The sequence below is a fragment of the Phyllostomus hastatus genome, unplaced genomic scaffold (genome assembly GCF_019186645.2).
Source record: "Phyllostomus hastatus isolate PE091 unplaced genomic scaffold, TTU_PhHast_1.1 phas_contig_159, whole genome shotgun sequence".
NCBI classification, from domain to species: Eukaryota; Metazoa; Chordata; class Mammalia; order Chiroptera; family Phyllostomidae; genus Phyllostomus; species Phyllostomus hastatus.
The window spans coordinates 35,635,739-35,658,188 of NW_025333640.1; the positions used below are offsets into that span (position 1 = coordinate 35,635,739).

General features: G+C 52.7%; 1 protein-coding gene across 4 annotated transcripts in view; it reads right to left on the bottom strand.

Moving 5' to 3' along the window:
• JADE1 (jade family PHD finger 1) overlaps nt 1-21,232 on the bottom strand; it is a 53,615-nt gene extending 32,383 nt beyond the window's left edge. Inside the window, exons 1-2 of one of the 4 annotated variants that reach the window (XM_045830943.1) lie at nt 21,082-21,232; nt 4,194-4,271 (exon numbers count right to left, since the gene is read on the bottom strand). In XM_045830943.1, the coding sequence (XP_045686899.1) occupies nt 4,194-4,245 (52 nt within the window). In that variant the 5' untranslated portion in view covers nt 4,246-4,271; nt 21,082-21,232. Of the gene's footprint in view, nt 1-4,193; nt 4,272-7,641; nt 7,692-19,629; nt 19,706-20,683; nt 20,884-21,081 lie in introns of those variants that run through there. The other 3 variants (XM_045830940.1, XM_045830942.1, XM_045830941.1) reach the window with 3 other exon arrangements.
• Nucleotides 21,233-22,450: the final 1,218 nt, after the last annotated feature.

Sequence of the window (22,450 nt, forward strand, 5' to 3'; positions counted from 1 at the left end):
GCGAGCCCAACCTGCAGTACCAGGTGCAGAAGGAGAGGGTTCGGCTCCGACTCGGTTCTCGCTGCTGCCCGTTCGTGACAACCGGAGGTGGAGCCGAGCGCGGCTGCAGTTCTGGGTTAGACGGCTGCAGTTCGGGTCAGACGGACGTGTGTCGGGGCCGAGCTAGCCCGGGTGAGGACACTGGAGACCAGGGAAGCCACACCTGCTTCCAGACCCCCAGCCACACCTGGCTTCCCACAGGGAGGTCGACACAGCCCGGAAGCAGAGGACCTTCAGCAGGAAAAGGAAACCTTGCTCCCCAACTTTAGGGAAAGCTCTGAAGTATCAGCACACTCCTCTCTCTGTGCGTCTCCGAGAGGCACACTGTGTAACCAAAACACCATTTGCTTCCCTTCTCCTAGTTGAAGCCTCCACGTGTTTAAAAAAGTTGCCAAACGAACAGTATTCGTTCCATACTATTATTTAATTTTTGTCTTACTTTTACAGAAAAAAAATAAGAATGCTGATCAGAGCTGTTAATTGGCCTGAGTTAACGAATAATATGTAATTCCTGCCAAAAGCAAGAACACTCGATGTCTTAATTAGCCTCTGCAGCTTTATTAAAGATAACGTAAACTCTCCTTCAGGTTTTGGAAATGCTGAAAATAGCTGGTGGACGCCACGCGCACATCTGCAGAAATCCCCGAGGACGGAGGCTCCTGGGCAGGAAGCAAGGGCCTACTTCCCATGCCACGCCCGGGCACGATGGTGGAGCGTGGAGACTGGCGGGCCCCGGTCCCAGGAGCCCAGCAGTTACAGCTGCAGCCTGCAGACACCCCAACGCTAAGTGCAGGGCCCGCCCCCAGGGCACCGGGAGAGAGGCTTTGGCAGCCACACAGTGGCCGGCGGAGGCTCACCCTGGCATAGAAGCACCCGCCTGTCTGCCCCCCACTGAAAACGCCACGCTGGTGTCCTGGACCCGGCCAGAAAGCAAGGCAGAGGGCTCCAGCCCCGGAGCCAGCCAGCGAGGCGTGGCCGCCGCGGCCCCATGCTGACGTCAGCAGCTCCCTCCAGCTCTTGGACACGGCTCTGCCCCGGGCTGGGAGCTGCTGCCAACATTCTGTCAGGGCTCCGGCTGGAGAAGCCGGGGAGCGGCCACTGCAGACCCAGCCCTTCTTGCCAGCAGGGCTTTCCAAGTGCCCAGACCGGCTGAGAGCGGGCTCAGTTCTGGGGCTGACTGCAGGGGGCAGAAGGCACCCCGCAGACTCCCCAGAGGCTCCACCAAAACAGGCCTGCAGTGCAAATGGGCATGAGGCAGCCGCCCGCAGGGAAGGTGGGGAGGGGCGTGTTCCATGGGGGGGGGGGGGGGGTGCACGCTCGGAAGGCCAGGCACTGCAAGGTCCTCACCACAGTCACCGTCCCCTGTCAATGCCCGACACTGGCCTAGACGGCCAAATCATCAGTTCGTGCTTTACAGCAAACCAACTGCAGGACCAAGGACGGGCTGCCCACCGTCCCCTGCAACCAGGGGCCACATCTAGCTAGGCCCAGGGAGAACCCAGCACTCTGGTTACCCACCTCAGACCCTCTAAACACTGACCTGAACCCTCCACCCAACACACGGACGTGAGTGTATCAGGAGGAGGAAGGAAATGGCCCATCACCATAAAGCTGACTTCTGATGGGCACACTGTTAGTGGCAACTTCAGACGCTCTTTTCCTCCTTCATTTTTAACCAGAGTTGGGGGGAGGGGAGAGTGAGATTTAGATGAAGCATTTGGTCTACTACGGCTGTTAAGGGCTGAATTGTGTCCCCCAAAATGCCTACGTTGAAGCCAGACAGACCTCTGGTGCCTCAGAATGTGAGTTATCGGGAGACAGGGCCTTCAAAGGGTGATTATATTAAGTAAGGTCTTATGGGGACCCTGATCTGAGGTCACAGGTATCCTCAGAAGGGGAACATTGGAGCCCACCGACACAGGGGTGCCCGTGCACAGAAGACCTCGAGAGGACACAGCAAGCAGGCAGCCAATCTGCAAGCCGAGGAGAGAGGCCTCAAGCAGAAAGCAAACCTGTGGATGCCTTGACCTTGAACTTGCAGCCTCCAGAGCTGCGAGAACAGAAGTGTCTATTGTCTAAGCCCCAGTGTGTGGCACTTGTCATGACAGCTCAGCTGACCCACACAGGGCCTCCGGGCGCCGATAAGGACCAGGCGGGCCCCAGTCCAGAACCACACTATCCAATGTGGTCATCACTGGCCACCTGTGGCTTTTTAAATTTAAACTTGAAATTAAAAATTCAGTTCCTCGGTTACACTAGATGACAACATTTCCATCCCGTTGGGCAGCTCAAGGCTCCAAGCCTCGAAGAACATTCCGGGAGCACCTTCGCTAGCCCGGCTCTCCCGGGGAGGCGGGGAGGAAGAGCCACAGACAGTGAGCTCAAGCCCGCTGCCCAGCGTCGGCAAACACTGCACAGGGCCCCCGGCCTCTCATCGGGCACCGTCAGCATGCGGAGGTGACTCCTCTGATCAACGCCGTGCCCAAAGGCAAGAGTGTTTCTAACTGCTGTGGGACGAGACCGCGTGCTCAACAGCAGGCGTCTGCCGAGTCCTTGTAAGTCCTGAGAACACTCAGAGGCACCGAACGGGCAGGAAAACATGTTTTTGCCTCAAGGAGTGGAAAGCCCAGGCGACTATTAGAGTGAACAGGCAGGGAGGGCCCAGAAACGCCAAGTGCTAAGAAGCTCAGAAGGCGTGGGGAAGGCCGAGACAGGGGCTTCCACGCCTGTGCCCGGGTGCAGACCCTCCACGGCCTCCCTGAAATAAAGGAAAATCCCTTCCTGAGCCCCGACTCCTGCGCCCCTCTTCTCCTCCCCTCCCCCACTCTCGCCTGCCTGTGCCACACGGCAGCGCCCCCCGCCGTCTGCCCCTGAAGTCCCAGCCCCTAAGCCGCTCCTGGATTCAGCTCCAGCTCACCTTACCCATCACCGCAAACACCGACACTCCTCCCACAGCCCCGGATCCTAGTTCCCACTGCCTGTGCATGGGCCACAGCTGCCTGTGCGTGGGCCACAGCGCGGCGCAAGATAGGCTCTCCCGCTTCCGGTCCCCATCCCGCTTCCGGTCTCCTCCCCTTCCGGTCCCCTCTCTTTTCCGGTCCCCTCCCGCCCAGGACTCTGTGGCTGTCCATGCGCAGCCCACAGCGCTTCTGCAGCTTTGAATCTGCTCAAAACTTGGAGACGAGGACACTGAAACAACCTTGTGCGCCTAAAAGCTATTTCATCCTTCAGGGCTTGCCCAATGCTCGTCTCCACCCGGGGCTCGCCGGGCTCTACATCTGTGACCCTGCGCTCACACACACCCACCCACCCGCCCTCATGGGGCATCAATCAAAGACTGCTCTCCGGCTGCCCTGAGACCCGCGAGGAGCTGGAGGTTCTGTCTACACCTAACACGGAGTTCCTCGAAAGCGGCCCGATACCTCTGCCACCACACAGCAAAGCAGGCCTTCTTTCTAGGTCTCTCAAGTCGACTCTGTCGTGGAAAACACCGGCTAACTGGCACTCAGGCACTGTGCTAGGTGCAAAACTTCCCTCCTCGGAGGGGGCTCTCCGAGGAGCCCGCTGGCTTATCAACACACAGACGCTGCGTGACATTTACTCTGACTGCCTGGAAGCCAGCTGACTTCTGCCTCTCGCCTGCACGGTGCAAACACGAGGACGCGAGAGCTGCGCTATCAGCCACAGGCATGGTGGGACCAGCGAAGAGCGCCGACCTGCCGCCCACCCCAAACCCGGACTCGGCGTTCCCGCATCACGCTGGGCAGCCCTCCACCTCCTTCTGTAGGTACCGGACTGCCCTGGTTAATAGTTAACTGGCTTCGATTAGGTTCCCTTCTCACGGAGAGCGACTGCGAAATGCCATAGGTAATGCTTAGTATAAACAGATACGGCATGGCTCTCGGAACTGAGTCATTCATCTCCGGAGGACACCCAGGGAGCCCAAGGAAGGGCCGAGTGCGGCCGGCCCGCGAGGGGAGGCTGGGTGGCAGGCCTGCAGTATCACGCTCAGACACGCTCCTGCAGGCCTCAGTGCTCAGCGACCTGCCTGACGGGCGGTGGGCCTCGGCTATTTAAAGCATCCCATTAAAAAACCATGTTTCCACCCTGACCCGAACCCTGGCCGGCTCCAAGAACAACAAAGCAAGACTTACTGCCATTGTCGTCCGAGTCCTCGCTGCTGCTGGGAAGGCGACCTCGTTTCATGATCTCCCCGGAAAACAGCAGGCAGCCTGCAAGGCAATGAGACAGCACTTAACCCGCGATGCTAATGCACAGCCATCAAGTGGAGCTTCAGGTGGCAGCCCAGGATTCACACACACAAAAGCAAACAATCGGCCTTAAGTAGCACTGCACGGTAAACAGTGAGAAGCCCAGAGACACACAATTAGGTGCAATCATTAACAGAACAGGTTCGCAAGCTGGGGGGGTGGGGGGCAGAGAACCAGTAGATCTCCCCGAGGTGCCAGGTGCCTCTCTCACTCCTGTGCCATCACCAGGAAACACCACGGCCACGAAGCACACAGGACACAGCACTTCCTCTACAGACAGGCTCCCATTTTATTGGGGGGGGGGGGGGCGCGCTGAATGCGTGAATATTTACACCACACTGGGTGTGGTTTTGCTTCTCAGGCAAATTTTACTGAAACAATCCTAAAAGCCAAATAACCTAGATTCTATGAATGAGACCAATGGGGAGGCAGGCCCTCGAAGGCCTCCCGTGGCCATCTCTGACCCCGGGCAATTCACAGCTGGGACAGGAGAGGGCTAAGCGGGGCAGGATGCTGATGCTCACCCCTCCCCCTTACTCATCAGGAAACTGATGCAAGTGAGGGGTCACACAGTGGGCGGGCAGCCTCTAGTCCAAGTGCCCTGTGCTTCACTCCAGCTCCTCCTGGGAGTCCAACCTAACACCAAATCGAGAAATCAGCGGTCCGGACACCCAGTGCACCTTGCCAACTCCTGCGAGGCAGCGGGTGGCGACAGGCTTCCAGCCACCCAGTAAGAGAAAGGCTGTATTTTGGAAGGAGTGAGGGCAGCGGATGGAGGCTGCACAGCCGGTCAGTGAACTTAGAAAGTAAGACTCACAGGAACCTTCTTCGCTCAGGGCAGCTCTCCGAACAAATCCAAAAAAAGCTTTTCCAAATTTCCATTATCGATCACCTTTCATGTACCTTCAGGGTCCTGATCTTACAGCAGATCAATGATTCCAAGTAAGGGAAGAGGGCTTTTTCTACTCAAAAGAACCCACCCAGCCCCCTCGGAAGAGGGCACTCCAACCCCCACCACCGGGAACCATGGCATCAGAAAGCAACGTGTGCAGGAGCGTGGACACCAGACGGGGGAGTGGGAGCCGCTGTGCGGGAACACAGACGAGCTAAGAACCCAAAGCTCCACACTGAACGGCCTTGGAAAGCCCCAGTGGGTGTGGCTCTGTTGTCTGGGCGTCACCCCTCAAACTGAAAGGTCACAGTTCAATTCCCGATCAGGGCACATGCCTGGGCTGCAGGTTGGGGTTCATAGGAGAGGCAACCGATACATGTTTCTCTCTCTCTCCCCCCGTCCCTTCACCTCTAAAATCAAACTCAAAATAATAAAATTGAGATCAATGGACCTGTAGAACAAGGAGAAAAACGCACCATACAACAACAATCTGTTCCCACCTGCAAAGCAGACCTATGTGATTCGCTCAAATATCCAGGCCCCAATCTCTAATTCCAGTATTTTACATTTTCTTCCTGAGACACTTACCCAGTTAAGATTTGTGACTGTTTGCCAATCGATTCTTCAAAAAAAAAGTTAAGAATTTACCGAGTCAGAACACAAGTCCTGACCGGGGTCCTGAGCCATGGGTGGGCGAGGGCTCCACCCTGGGGGCGGGTCTCAGTGCTAACCCAGCTGGCAACACCCCTTCTGCAGAGCATCCCGCCCCAGCCATGACTAGCACCCGCTGCTGCCCACCACTCCGTCTGGAGCAGGCTCCCTGCGGGCGGAACGGCCAGCTCCCCACGTGAAATGCTCTTCCCAGCCCTGTCACCTGTCACGTGTGCACCCACTGCTCACAGGGACTCTCCTCCAGGGACCTCCCAGGAGGCAGTGCAAGGGGCAGAGGGAGCAACAGGGAGCACTTGTCCCAGGGGCTGCAGTTCCCAGAGCCTGCGCTACAAGTGAGTTTAAAAAAGCAAACACACACTCCCAAGTGTGGCCAAAAGAGGAGTTCCTCCAAAGTAACACTGCTGTGCCACAGGACACAGCTGGGGAGGGGAGGGGCTGAGAAGTCCACCAACTACTCCCGTCTGCAAACAGAACAGCGGCTGATTACACATCGTCACCGATCCGCACAACTTAAATTTACCCAAAGAGGGGTGCCTGGAACACGAGGAATGTTTCTGCATCAAAATGCCTTGCTCCTAGCTCTCAAATACGACTCCCAGAGAAAGCATCTCCTAAGTCACTCAGCAAAGAAAAGATGTGAGCACCAGCCAAAATGGAACGAGGCTTCTCCTCAACACACACCAACACTCTCAAGCAAAACTGTGCAAGAAGAGCAAAACCAGTGTTTCCCCCCCAATGAAGCCCGTTCCCATCCACCCGGGAAGAGCTGGGGGGACAGCACTGTCCTGCACGTCTCCGGGGGACCCAGCACGGTGGCAGGGTGAGCGCTTGGCACCACCTTCCCCTCTGTGGCTCTGATGGACTTACACCTTGGTCCGAGGCTGCTCTCTCTCACCTGGGGTTACTCGCTCTATTGAGAAACCAAAGCACACGTTACTGCCTTTGGGAAGCACAACACGGGGGTTGAACACTGCGAACGTCTGTGCAACAAAAGCTGGAGCGAGAGAGCAGAGGGCGCTCCGAGTCAGGCAACAGCTGACGGCTGTCCAGGTGGCAGTGGCATCCGTGATGACCGGTTCAAAGGGCTACTCTCCACCCTCCGGAGGCAGCAGCAAGGCGGTGAACCCCACAGACAAACACGTGAACACCTAATCCACAAGGAGGTGCTAGACGTAAGTGACTGTCCCTGACCCCGTTCCTTGCGGCTCCTGGTCTGGCTGAGGACACAGCCAGGTCCACCGGAACTCAGTGCGGCTGTGCCTGACAGGGGTCCACCCCCCCGCCAAGGCCCTGGGGGAAGGATTCTGCACCAAGTCCAGAAGAACCAAGGTGAGGCAGCCCGAAGAGAAGGCACAGCATTCTGGGCAAAGCACTATAATATCTAACAACCTCCGTAACCGAGCCCATTGCTCTGAGCAGCCTTCGCACGCAGAACCTCTTTGCTCCCTTCTTCACTAACAAACACACTCCCCTCTCCCTTGTGTCCAGTTGCCAAGGCTGTCCATTCACAACACAGGGCCCCTCCCGTCCCCCACGGCCCCACAGGTTCATCGTCGTCAGCAACCACCCTTCCCTCTTCCACGTGTACGATCCCTTAGCCTTTCCAATCATTACAACAACTTAATCCTGCCTAGGACGCGATCTCATCGAGCTTTCCCCTAAACCAATCTCCCTCCGTGCTGCCCAATGCCAATGGGTGCAGCCAGGACACAGGTTTCCTGCCACCTGGCCCTGTCGCTCTGCCCAACCCTAACAAGACCTGCTCACCTGGTCCGGGCCGGGCCTCTGCCCTTGAGACACCTCCTCGTCCTGTTCTCAGTCCCTGCTGACGTGGCTCCTCTGCCCTGTCGTCCTCACCTGCCTGTGGTGGACAGGAGGTGGACAGGAGGTGGACAGGGAGCAGCCCAGACAGGGAAGAGCCTGGACAGCGAGTGGGGCGTGGCGGCTGCCCAGAGCACCACCTCCTCAGGAAGCAGGGCCCTCCCCACAAGCTCTCCTTTCCGTCTCCTGCAGATAACTCTGCCTCAGCCTCTCCTGAGACAGTTCAAGGTAGCGCATCGGCAGCACATAAACCCAGTTACACTTGTGTGGAGCCGGACGCCAGAGACCTGGAGAAGACACGGGGAACCCACAGGGAGACGCAGCAAGCAAACACCTAGACCAGCGACTTCCGTGCGGCCGCCGCTGGAAAGGTCACCGGATCAGTATTCGGGGACTACGGTGGGACAGGGAACGTGTCCATGACGTGGCCAAGTCCTCGAAAACCTTGACATTTCGGTTTCCTCGGCCCGAAGCCGGCGGGGAGCCCAGCAGGCCCCGAGGCAGGGGCGGCCCGGAGCTGGAGGAACCGGTCCCTCCCCAAGGTGGAGCCCAAGGCGGCCCGGGGGGTGTGGCCCCAGGGAGGCACGCCTGGTATGCGATGCTAAGTGAGAAAGAATGAGAAATGACCTCGGGGACAGGGAGAGAGAGGAGGGCCTTCACATGAGCGCGAGATGATTAAGAACTGATTAAGAACTCGAGGATGTCTCCCTCCAGCGCTATCCCCGGGAAAGAGGGACCCGCCCGCGGCACCCACACTGTCCGGTTACTGGAATCACTCCCTGCAGCGGAGCGAGGGCCATTCATCGGGCCGCGAAACCGACAGCTGTCACAGAATTGTACTCGAGTGGTTTTAATTAGCTCGTGGCTCCTACACAGAGAGAGGCTGGTTTCTTCCTCGGAATATCCATTTTATCCACTATGTTTCCCTTCTTGTTTCATTCTCAAGTTCCAGGAGGCTCTCAATTGCAGACCTTCACATACCCCTTCTCTGCGTTTCCCCCGATCGCAGTGCTAGGCATTAAAATGCCCTGTGGGTGAACGACCGAGTTCCCGCACAGAAGCCGTATCCAGCACTCACTTGGCTTCGCAGAATGTGAGGTGTTCACTTTAATACCTAATTGACCTTTCACTGGAGTAACTTCCATTACATTAGTTTTTAAATGTATTGGTGTCCTTCCATTCTTTGTGAAAGTTAATCGAATACTTAAATGCAGTAGGTTGGCAAAAAAAAAAAGTTTGGTTTTATTCCATAAAAGACACATTTTTTCATTTTTACCAATAACTTTATTGATGTGGATATTCTGAGTGTGTTGGCTATCTCCCACTATTGGCTTCTAGTGGGTAGAGGCCAGAGGTGCTGCTAAACATCTTCCGATGCCTAAGACGGCCCCACAGCAAAGAACCATTTGGACAAAATGTCAGTAGTACCAAGAAACTTTGCAAACCACTTTTGACACGTTCCCCCAGTCATAGCACCTCCTCCATACACTGCACAAATCTTTTTTTGCATTTCGGTTGGGTTTTTACCTTTCTTGAAGTAATAAAGCGTTAATACTCCGAAAGTGTTGCGTATTTTCTTCTATCTTCACTATTAAAATGGCTGCACAAATGATCAGTTATTTTTTTTTAATGCACACTGATAATGGCAGCTGTCACAATACAATCTAACAAAATTGTTTCAAGAAAGACAACTAAGCACTACTACAGCCATCACATGGGGAAAAAAAAAAAACAAACTTTTTGGCCACCGGTATGGTGTATTTAAAAATGTTAAAGAATGCATTTTCAGGCACCGAGGGGGGTCTTCCTTATATAAAAAGTGTTTTGTAATGAACTTCTGTTTGCTCGCTAGGTTCACACAATGAGTATTATTTTTTAAACACTATGAAAATCGATTCCTGAGTTATCGATCATAGTCTACCCACCCCAATAAAAAGAAATTTACATTTTCTCATTAAGGTCACCGTCTTGTCCCCTACAGGATACACACTGCCCAGTGCTGCAAAGTACCCAAATATGATGACCCATCCTTCACAGTAGGAATTTCCTGGCCCTAACTGAGTGTGAAGGAAATCCAGCTGGTTTCTCTCATGTCAGGGCTTTTTTTGTTGTTTTGTTTTGGTTTTTAAATGAGAGAGAGAGACACGAAGGAGGGAAGGAGGGAGGGAGGGAGGGAGGAAGGGAGGAAGGAAGGAAGGGAGGAAGGAAGGAAGGGAGGGAAACACATATCAATTTGTTGTTCCCCTCATTTGTGCATTCATTGGTTGGTTCTTTTATGTTCCCTGACCAGGGATTGAACCCACAACCTTGGTGCATGGGGTTGATGTCCTAACCAACGGAGTTACCCAGCCAGGGCCTTCCCTCAGTGTTTAAAGCAAACACTAATTACCCAGATAGGAAGCTTCCAAATGGGCCACATTAATTCACATGCTCCCAGACAGTCTGAAAACACTAACGTGACTATAATTCAAACCCCGATTTCTCACTTTAACCCAAAGGTTGTATCTGCTCAGAAAGGGTCACACATTTGATTTAAGCGACACACTGCTTAGATCTTAAGTGTTAAAGGTCTAACCTTGCCTGAATATTTCAAACCCCCTAAAAAATGGAACTTTCAAAAACACGTCCTTTGTACTGTCCTACATCAAAATTTCTTTCAAGAAAATGCTGCACAAGCGATACTGTCTTTGCAAAGGTGTCACACTTAAAAATATTCAGCTGACAATAGTTTATACTAGCAGTAAATAATCGCCTCTTGGAAAAAAGAAAAAGATTGTACGAACTGACCAGGAAAATCGTAACTACAGTTTTACTCCTGTGACCATTACTGACAACGCCAAGCACTATAACACATTAGTTCCCTGTAAATTCTTCATATATTATTTTTAAAGTCAGACTTTAGAAGTCAATGAAAGCATTTTTTAAGATTTTAAGGGATTCATAAATGTGAGTGGTTTTAAATGAATCACAAGCAGCAAATGATTGCCAATTTATACATAATCCAATCCCTGCTCATGGGCCCTCAAACAGTCTCTCAGGCCTCTCCCAGGTCTCTGTAGTTGCCGACCCAAGCAGAGCCAGCAACTGAGAGGTGGCTGGCCACTGAGAAGTGGCCACGACATTTCGATCGCTTGTATTTGGAATGCTATTTTGTTAGCTTCCCTTCACAGGGAAGCACAGGACTTCACAGCCCGACAGTAAAGTCACGGTGACCGATGGCCGTCCTTCAACCTGGAGCTTCCGCCCCTAGTTTCGGCTACCCTCTCAGCTTCTCAGCACTCCGTCCTGTTCGGTCGACACGCTCAGATATGGAAAGATGCCTTAGACGTGGGGGGGAAAAAGGCAAATCACAGGAGGGAAAAAAGCCCTGAGATATAACATAGGCCCATTTATACATAAAAGGGAGGAGGGAAGAGAATACATATTCCAATTGCTTGCGTCATCATGAAAAATTACTGGAAGATCATAAAGCCTAATAGTGTCCAATCTCTGAGAAATATGACCCAAGTGTTCCAGATGGAACGGGTGGGGAACTCTTACTTCTCTTTAAGACCTTCATAAAATTTGCATTTGTTATCATGATCCTGGACAGTACACTTACTATAGTAAAGATTTAAAATCCAAAACCTTTCTTCCCTGCTCCTCACCATGCGGAGGGCCCTGGGGGCACAATTTCTGGGCCCCGTGCGGAGCACCAGGCTACAAGGGCAGCCGTGGAGAAAGTGGGTGCTCCACCTCGTTCGAGATGGGTATCAAAGGCGTGTCTTGCTTCACAGAATGCCTGGCGGAGCAGTGCAGAAGGAAAAAAACTGCAGTGGTAATGGGATAATGCTGTAAAGTGCTATTCTCTCCCATTCGTTATTAGTTCAAATATTCTTCAAATTAGTTTCAAAAATTCTTCAAAACCTAAGAATAGCTAGTAGCAAGTCACTAAAAATGCATGCAATAAGAATAGAAAAGCTAACCCAGACAGGAAAACGAGGGTATAAACTACCTTTATAAACAGTCAACTTCTCATCCATTTCAAGAGTGGTACTACTCTGGGGACGGAAGGAGACCGTGACCTGGGGTGGTGAACATACAACACAACACACAAATAATAGATCATAACATTGTACCCCTAACACCTACAATTTCCTTAACCAATATCACCACACAAAAACCCAATTATAAAAATGGTTGTACTATTTTGGGGGGAAAAAATAAAAATTAAAAAAGGTATATTCCAGCACCAAACACGCGATTCCTTCCATCCATGAGGTCCCCTTTCCACTCTCCCAGGCACTTCAGAATCCTCAACGCATGGTGCTCCCACTCAATCAGAACCCACGGTAGCGAGCCCTACGCCTCTCTGCACACTTTCTGGACCCCTTACTAGGGAAAAGTAAGGTGAGACCAGTCTCTTCGGAATATATGAAAATGAAGTCTTTCTAAAGCATTTCACTAGAATCAGAAGTTTGTGTTCCACTCTGCATTGGGGGCGGTCTCTGAATCCAGTTCTAATTTCTGTAACACACACACACACACACACACACACGCCTGCAAACAAAAAGTTCATTGAAAAAAATAACACTTAAAAAAAAAAAACTAAGTGTTAAAAGGAAGTGGTTTCTGAATGAATCAAGTTCAGGGTAAGGATGGGAAAGGCGTCCACAACCCTACTCCACCCGTGGAAGGATAAGTCAATAAATAAATGCAAAGTGTCTACAGGGGAATTTTAAATGACTTCTAAATGCGCAAACCAGATGTGCTTCTTCTACAGGATATACAAAGCAACTTCTGCGGAAACCAGACCCGACCAGCCAGTGACAACCGCACTGCACGCAGCCTGAAGAGCAGCTGTTTTGAGGAACTGTTCCTTGATTACAGCCGGGGGTCAGAGACTATCAGTTACCACTAGCAATGTTAAGTCACCAAAAAACGTAGGGTACTTAAAAAAAAAAAAAAGAGACTCCCAATGCACGTACGAGAAGACCTAGATGGCACAGTGCACAAAAACTGCATTTCCACACCACCTGAGTTCTGTACACAAAGAAACACTTCATCACAAGGCACCGGTCTTGCTGTTGTGGACAAGACAGCTCAGTCTGGGAAACCGCCCCTGGGCGGAACGCTGAACAAGGTTTGTATCTACAGGAAAACCCTCCAAAGAAGCCCGAGAAGTCCTAATTGCAGCGATAAAGATCATTTCAGAGATAATTTAACTTCCCTTTCCGAATTTTCCAGTCAAACCCGTGAGTTCTGGGGAGGGGAAGGAGCAGTGAAGACACACAGGCAGTCTAGGGCAGGGCCGATCTCGGACTGGAAGGCCAGCTCCCAAGGTGGGGGGCGGGGGGGGGGGGTTTGCCCTCCTGGATGCCTGCTGGGGTGTATCAGGAAGCTACCTACAGGACGCAGGCCATGCCCTGTTCCGTTATCAGGGAGCAGACAAATAAAATGTAATCGGCGAGCACCAGCGGGTTGACTTGGAAATGGAAAGAGTTTCCTGGCAAGCTGACAGTGAAAATGGTTGCAAATGCCACACTGCCTGCAGAGCGCCCCCAGGTGTGGCTGGAGGGGCGTGTGCGAGACGCCCCTGAACACTGTCCCGGTCGAGTCCTGGAGCAGCAGGCACTGACTTCTCTGATGCGTGTGACATGCACACCCTGCCTGGAGAGAGGTTCTCCCGCTGTAGGGAACCTGGTTACACAGCCCGTCCCCTGACACAGGGCTCCTCGGCCTGGCCCCCGGGGAGGCTGTGACCGCCTGGGTGGCTGTGACCACCTGGGTGTGCTTTCTTCGTGTGTCACACACCCTTCTCCTCAAAGGGGATCTTGGAGCCGAAGTATGAAGAGCCATAGTCCTCGCAGACTGGCTGACTCCCCCCGACACGCATCAAAGCGACGCCTGACTTCAGCCCCGATCTCGGGCTCCTACCAGAGGAAGCTGAGCCCCGGCAGGAGCAATCTGGTGCCCAGGTCGGGCTGTGCCGTGTCCCCCTATAAACCAGAGGGAGGGCCTGCCCCTGAGCCAAGAATAGTTTTCTCGTACCGAAACATTTGGGACGGGCTGGGGGAGTCAAAAGCATATTTCACGACACAGAACTCAAATTTCAATGACTAAATAAAGTTTTATTGGAACACAGCCATGTTTATTTCTTTACCTCTGGCCCTCTGATGGCCTTCGTACTTACAAAGGCAACAGAGACCATGAGGCCCGCAACGCCTAAAATATGGACACTTACTGGCCCTTTACAAAAATAGTTTGCTGATTCCTGTTATAAATCGACAGACTAGCAGTACGATGTTTATAAATCAGCGTTACTCGTGTTTAATGGCATGTGAACCAGTGACCAGGGCCCGGGCCGCTGACAAATACCGTGATGCTCACAAAGTTACGAACGGGACACACTCTGTCCTTAGAAGTCCCCAACTGCAGCAGGCAGAAATTACAAGGGAAAATGAAGAGGAGAGGGGAGGGGGCAGGCAACTTAAATAAATAAAGGCCATGTCTCAAGAACCCAGACTTTTTCTCAAAGGAAAACGCCTGAGGCTCCTCCTTTGGGCCAGTGCACACGAAGTTATAAAAACTTCTAACAAGCTTCTTATCTGATTTTTCAAGCCAATAACCAATAAGCAGAAAAATGACTGCTCTAGACAGGCATTTTAACTACAATTTGTGGTTAATGGTGATATAAAGCGATCAGAGAGAAATCATTTTTAAAAAGTCACCAACATTTAAACAACACCAAACTGGAATCCAAAGAAGCACTTAGAAGCATCGCGTGAGCCCCTGAAATGACACACAGATTTCAGCGCCACCGGGCCCGGCTGGGGGAAGAGAGCCCCCAGGTTTAAAAGTCTGACTGCTAGAAAAGCTACAAGCCACCAGTGCTCAGCCCGCACTTCTGGAGTGCGTCATTACATTTCAACGCGGAAATAACTGATGTGCGTGAGGATGACCACGCGTTATCGAGAGACGTTTCAGACCGTGTTCTGTGTGCTCTGAAGCTAAACAGAAGCAAGCCGTGCGGCTCCGACTCCAGCCACTTGCTGACCCGCCAGCTCCCGCCCCCGCTCCGGGCCCTGGAGGAGCAAGGAGGAAAGGGAGCAGACGCTGCTCACTGTGTCCTTCAGTTTGGACCCTCACCACCGACCTCGCCCCTTAACGTACGCCGTTTGGAAAGCTTCTCAGAAAGCTTTCTCACGAAGTTTCAAACTAATAGAATCTCCTGCACAGACATTAGATGGTCAACATTAAGACTGTATTATAGGCAAACTGGGAGAGCTTTCAAAACCAGAGAAAACTGCGCTTTAATTCCTCCAACAAATACGCCCAACAGAACCTCGGGTTTTAAAAATGAAAGCCCTGGCTGGCGCAGCTCAGTGGATTGAGTGCGGGCTGCAAACCAAAGCATCACAGGTTCGATTCCCAGTCAGGGCACATGCCTGGATTGCATGCAGGCCACGGCCCCCAGCAACCACACATTGATGTTTCTCTCTCTCTAAAAATAAATAAATAAAATCTTAAAAAAAAAAAAAGAAACTTCAAAAAAAAGTAGTGAGTTAAAATATATATATATAAATGAACTTACTTTAACTGTCCTCAGTCCCCGTATCACTTCTCGACTCTACCTGAAGAGCCAAAATCAACCGGTCGGTGCTGGCTGGCTGGCCTGGCTGGGGGCGCAGCCCGAGGTCTGGTCTGCGGACCTCTGCTAAAGTGCACACCGCGGACCACTGGTCTGGCGTTCACAGAGGACTCCGAATGGAAGCACGAGGTCCCTGCCCCAGCGGCCCCAGCTTTCCACGTCCGGCAATCTGCACCCGTGCTGCTTTCAGGTGAGTCGAGACAATGTCAGTAATCAGTCAAGGTCTGGACTAGACCACAACACCACCGCCAGGGACAGGATCAATGACCCTACTCCAAGACAGAGGGGCTCAAGCTAAACTTAAAGGCACGAAGCCACTCCCATAGGGAGGGGCAAAGGCCCTGGGGGTGGGGGGCGCTCTCTGATTCGGCAGGAACTAGGGCCCTGGGTGGGGGGCGCTCTGATTGGGCAGGAACGCGGAGAACTTCTGCCATCAGGGCCCACCAGTGGGGAGAAGGCCGATGTCCACACCCTCCCAATCACAGACCAGCCATATGTAGTAAGAAGACCGCATCGAGGACAGCAGACTTTTAAGCAAGTCTCAACTTTCTGAAATATCACACACTAAAATAATAAACACCCCAACTGTTCAAATTCTAAATACATGATGATCACCTAAGCTGCTGCAGTATCTTGAAAACAGAGAAAAAAAACTCAACACTAAAACTTCCCCCCAAAAACATTTACTTCAACTTAAAATACCTTCCTAAAAGTTTCTACCAAGCTCCTGGTACCATGTAAGAAACAAACAGCTCCAAAATTTAAGGTACTGTTGGATACGGCGCCAATGTTCCAACTTACGGGGTTGGACAGGGAGTGGCCAGAAAAAAGCTTAACACTGACAGAACTCAGTGTTTGAACAATCCAGCCAAACTTTCTAATGACAATCAAACCAAAACAAAGAGCAAGGTGCACCGGCTAAGACGCCACACCTTCCTCCAGAGGACATCTGTTCACGCGTCTTGTGGGACAGCGGGGTCTGCAATGCGAGTTCGGACAGACCACTGACCGACTGACGGCCAGGGTGTGCCGGGTGCCCCAGGACACCGAAGGAGGGAAGGGCGTCCCTCCCGACTTCCAACCCGAGAGTCTGGAAGCAAAACCGTCACCCTCACAGCCTCCTGCTCAGGCAGGCGGGGCGAACCGGGAGACACAGGCCAGACTCAGGGCTCCGTGATTCGATCGATGTTTGCTGTCCCAGCCCCTCGGTCCCGAAACTGATCATTCTTTTTCCAACCAGCCTGTGGATAAATGCACCTGGCAAATTTCTTTCGAGCAGCATTTTTTCAAACAGAGTCTCCAAATCTAAGATTTCCAAATCACAATTTGATTTCCAACTTTAAAAAAAAAAAATCCCCATCCTGATCAATTCCAAAGGCTTGCCTCCTCAATGTTAGAGGCTCTGTCAAGGAGTGACTATAGATTAAAATCTACTTATGAAATAACCAGATGCAATAAATGACCCTGAGCTAGACCGTGCTTCAGACAAAGCTGCTGTTGTATGTAGGGCCCACTGAGTAAAAAATCTATATCCCAGTGACAGATGAGATGAAAATTTAGGAAGCCAGCTGATGGGGGGGCGGGGGGAATGCCTTACAAAACTGTACAGTATAATTTCATTTCAATTAAAACAGGTACACATACGCATAGACAATTATCTGGAAAGTGAAAAATCGGTGATCTCTGGGTGGTAGGAATGCATTGTATCTGCTTCTCCATATCTCCTAAGCTTCAACAATGTACATGTAACACTACTTCTGTAATAATACTTTAAGCCACCAAGGGCTCCTTAAAGTCAAACATCAGTATTTATGAAGTGCCTGCTACAGGTGAGACACATGGAGATCCGCTTTCATTCTCCCCGAGTCCCCCCAGTTTTTTCAGTTAATCCTCCCCAAGCCGCTTGGGCCAAGCAACAGTGGTTTTCAAATATAACATTTCCTTCAACTCCAAAGAGTTTCTCTCTCTCTCTCTGTTCTCTCAGGCACACTAGTAATTTTTCAGTTTTCCCTTTATGGCTACTCTTTCAACCTTGGTACCTAATATAAAACCAAAACACTCATTTGTAGGCTGAAAGTTTGTGACAGAGGGGAACTACTACGGTGGGGGACGGGATCCTTTTCAATGAACTAGCCAGCTTTCCCGAAGTTATAATCTGTGGCAACACACCCAGTTTTCCTTGCTAGAAAGCAGTGTATGATCTTTAGATGGAAAAAAGGTCAAGTTCAACTTGTAGGGCGGGCAACACCCTTTATCCCTGGCTAGTGAACACATGGAGACATGGGGAAATCTAGCAGAGCTGAAAACTGTTATGTGTTCTCCAGGTGGAAATGAAAATGACAGATCACATACGCACATTAAAAATTTAAGGAAGAAAGCAAATCAGAAAGTCATCTGAGTTGAACGTGAGGCTGAAACATTTGGGACAGAAGGGCAGCAACAATTCTGGGTTGCAGTTATCTGGCAGAAAGGGTCACCCACAAGAATGCCCCAGGCGTGTCCCCAGCACATGCTGCCCAGTCTGCAAAGACAAGTTATTGCACCGAATGTGTTAGGTGCAGTTACACTGAAGGCTTCCTTTCTTAACCAAAAGTGACTGAATATCGATTAGTTGTGATTTGATCAAAATGCAACTTCCTGTCGTCATCTCTAACCCTTGGTGGATCACTACCTAAATCAAATCAGCTTTCACAGAAATAATTGTCTTTGAATCTTAAAACTAGTTCATTAACTTTGAAAGATACTAGCCTTGAGCTACAAGTAACTAGAGAGCTAGCCTTTCACAGCGGGTTTTCTAAAAAGGAAAAATAGATCACCTCGTAAAAAACCACCTCTGGGAAGGCAGCCCCCAAGCATTCCCATTAATGGAAACCTCAGATTCTCTGCCACTTTCCTGAAAACGTAGCTGTGTTAAGTCATTCAACTGTAGGCATCACTTTACAAAAAGAAATTTTGAATTCCCTCCTGGCTGGGGCAAAGGGAGGGCGGCAGACCATAGCCCCCACCGAGGCGTGATGCAGCGCCCGCCTCCCGGTTACTAGAAAGCCACAGCCGCTTTTAAACGGTCTCCGGGTGACGGTGCATTCCTAACGGGTTTCGAAGACACGTTTAAATCGCCCGCTTTTTTGTCTGCTCGCTGCCTTCACCGAGCCCCGGTACTGCGGCCGCCCCCATGCGCCCGGGAGGGGAGCCGGGAGAAGAGAGCCGGGCGGAGGGGCCTGGGGTGGGAATGGGAGCCCGCGCGGGAGGGGGAGCCGGCGCGTGGGGCTGGGGGCGACTCAGGGTGGAGGTTCGGCCCCCGCCCTGCACCGGGAGCTCCCCGTGCTGCGCCCGCCCGGAGGGGTGCGCGTAGGGCCGCGGCGCCCCTCCTCCCGCCCTCCCTCTCCGTCGCCCTCCCGAAGCAACAGAAACAACAGCGGCGGAGGAGGGGAAAGTAACTCCCAGCACCTTCGCCGGAATTAGCCCGGGTGCAGTGATGACACCTTCTCGTGGTGCAACCGAGCGCCGCTCGCTCCGCAGCGGCGGTGTGCCCGCCGCCGCCCCCCATTCGAAAGTGGCCACCCCCACGCCGCGGCCGCCCGCCGCTCCCGCCCCGCCGCCGCCAGCTGCACCAATCCGCTCGGCCCCAGTGGCAAATCAAACGCTCCCTCGCGTCCAGAAGCCACTTGCGCCGCTGGAAACGGCTGCGCCGGCCCCCTCCCCGAGTTCCTCCGGGCGGCACCCCAGGGCTGGGGCGGGCGCTCGGCGAGAACGCCTGCGAGGTGGGAGCGGCGGCGAGCAGCCCCGAGCGGGCTCGGCTCCTGCTCCCGCTCCCGCCCCCAGACAGTTCTGGAAACTGTGGATCACCTCTGTCACAGGAAGCCATCCGGCGAGGAAGGCGGCGCGGAACCAACAAACAAACGCCTGCGGCCGCCCGCCGGAATCGGCGCGGGGACAGCGGCGGGCTGCGGGCCGTTCCCCAGGCGGGGGTGCGGCGGTCGCCCCCGCGGCGTGGGCTTTGTGCGGGGCTCCGGTGGCGCGGGCGCGGCGGGCAGGGCGTCCCCGCCTCCAGAGCCCCCCACCCTGGCCTCCGCAGCGATGCTGGGACCGTTAGGTGACGCTCCGACCGCGGCCGAGAAAGCAGCGCCACGGCTGCCGCCCGCCCCCATTTCCATACGGAGCCGCCTCTCCTCCAACGCCAGAGGCGGGCTCCAAAAGTTGGCCCCGGGGCCACCCAGCACCTGCCCACGTGCCGCGGAGCCTCTCTCCCGGGTCTCCCCGGTCCCCTTCCCCCCGCCGCCCGCGGCCGCCAGGTCACCTATTACCGGTGGGAGGGGAGACAGACTGCTATTTAAACGCCCGCGGAAGTTGAGGCACCCCCTCTGGCGGGTGCAGTGCACCTGCCTCCCGCCGCTGCGCTCCGCCACTTTGAGCAGCAGCCGCGTCGTCGGCCCCGCCTCCTGCCCGCAGGCGGGCGGGGGGGAGCGGGAAGGAGGTGGAAGGGATCGAATTTCTCCAGCAAATGGGACCGTTCCGACAGGATTCGGTTCCCCGGTCAACATTCCACATTCCATCTCTTTCCCGCATTTGCAAGCCAGGGCCAACAACCCGGAAAGCCTGCTGGCTGCCGAACAACAGCCCCCAACTCAAAAACACACACTCACTGGCACAGGACACGTGCACTGAAGGGCTTTGCAACTTGAAGTCCCGGGGTACACACAGCAGATTCATTGAAGGCATCGAAGAACAAGCGACCCCACCCCCACGATTTGCAGATGGTGCCAAAGGTTGCAATTGGCAATCCGTTTTAAGTTCACGGTTAATCGGTACTTTGCTCTAGCAATGCAACTCATTCCTAATTTCACCGATGAAGGGTTTTACACTTTACAGGCAGTCTCGCTGTAAGTAAAAGATCTGATCATTGGAAACCCAATTTGGAAAAAAATCTAATTGCTAAGCTGTCCCTCCACCCGCTGTTCATTGCCCTTGAATTGATGCAATGAATATTTTGGACATGTGGTGACACGGTGACAAGAGCTGGGGCTGCGGCCACCCTACACAATGTACCTATACACACACACCTATATTTAGACAAATATAGTCGTCCCCCTCCCTCTGCGGTCACACACACTCTGGATCCATATATGTATGCGAACCTGCGTTCTGCCATTGCCATCTGTCTACCAAGTTGATACTATGCTTTCCACTTTCATGCAGCCTAATGCACTTTGGGCCAACTAAACTCGGCTTCTGCTCCCGAACGCGTTTAATTGATGTTTCACCTGAAAACCACATGTTTTTTTCCGCAAATCCAAAAGAAGAAAAAGCTCTTAAGTCTTCAGCCCCCCAAAATTGAAAAATAATCGAAATAAAACTTACTGATCCAACATAAATCAATTCTCAGGCTCCAAAAATCATCCTCTCCTCCTCCTCCGGCCCCCACCCCAGCAATGGCCAAGTTACTGGTGGGATAGTAAGGCTGCGCTCGGCGGCTGCCTACCCTCCCTCCTCGCTACATATCGAGAACCCAATCTTTTGGCGCCATATTAATGACGTACTATATTATTTCCACTAGGCAGCGACCTTCGGCATTAAATTACTCCCGAGAACTCCCGAGCAAAGCAACAAAACCATCAAATATGGCTGAGCCTCTCGGCTCGTCCTGCAGCCGCCGCCACCACCGCCGCCGCGGATCGGGACGCGCACACGGACCCACGCACGGACACACGCGCGCGGCGCGTCCCCCGCCCCCCGGCCACCGTGGCCCGCGCGCGTACCTGCTGCGGAGGGGTTCGGCCGAGGCGCTGGGTTCGGCGCCGCATGAGTTCGGGCCGCGGCAGGCGGGCAGGCCGGGAGCCGGGCGGGCCCCTGCGTCCGCTGGCGCGCACACACCCGGCACTCGCGCAGGGAGGCACTCTCGGACGGGCGTTTGGCTTGTTATGGAGGAACGACTGTGTGAATCAAACTCATTTCTGGGTCACTGCTGCCACAGGGGGGAGCACTTTAATCCCCTGCCAAAACGAGAGGGTGGGGACAGGAGGGCGGAGGGAGCGCGCCCAGAGCCCACGGTGCAGGGGGCTCGGTCCCTCGTTAACTCTTCGCGGTCCTCGCTGCCGGCTCCGCCTGCAACCACAGGGGCGGGTAGTGCTCAGCTTTGAGAATCTCTTCCTTCATCTCCCTTGTGAGGCTGGAAAGTCTTGAGGTTTCTCCCTGGGGGGAAGGTGGGCTTTTACATTATCCCCTTCGAACCGTCCCAGTTCCAACTCTTGTATGACGTCACTGCACCCAGACATGGATTCTTTCAAATTAGTCTAAAATTGTGTAAATAAAAGTGTGGCTATTAGGGCGTATAATTTGGGTGAAAGGTTTTACGTTTAGACTGAATGTCAAAATAAATAGCTCTTCTGTAGTAGCAGGTTTAGGGAATTGCAAATTAGAACAACATTTTAAAAAGAGAACCCAATTTGGGAGCTGGAACACGTCTTTATCTAAATTAGTATCAAACTGATCATTGCAAATGAGCACTCATTCATTAGAAGACAGTGATTATTTATAAATTGACAACACCTTTCTGTTACACAGTTATCACACAGCTGGACAATGCCTTCCAAACATGAGAACTGAGTCCAATGCTAAAACCGGAGTTGCAGGCTAATACCACGACATCAGTCATCAGAGACTCAGTTGGGGGTATCTGTGTGCAAAAATGACTCATTACTGATTTTCCACAGAATACAAACTTGCTTTTTCGTGGGAAGGTTAACATTTTTTTCATGGACCCCACCAAAGAAATAAAAGTGCATGTGGTACTCAGCCTCAAAAAGGAAGACCTGGGAGAGACCTTGAGCAGATTACTGAAACTCTCGTTCAGTACACAGAAGCACTGATCACTAATTACAAAACGTAGCATAGAACCCAAAGGCATTGGGTGAGTTCTTCTGCACATACCAGGTTTGACTTCACACGGTCACACACCAATCCATCCCCCCACATTAAGAACATACAATCAGATAAACACAGCAAAACAAAACTAATTGAGCCTTTCCATTATTTTTTCAGAAAATAAAGTAACCCAAAGGAAATCTGAAGTAGCCAGGGACTGTTTCACTCACAAAGAGTACCAAGATACTACTACCACATTGGCCC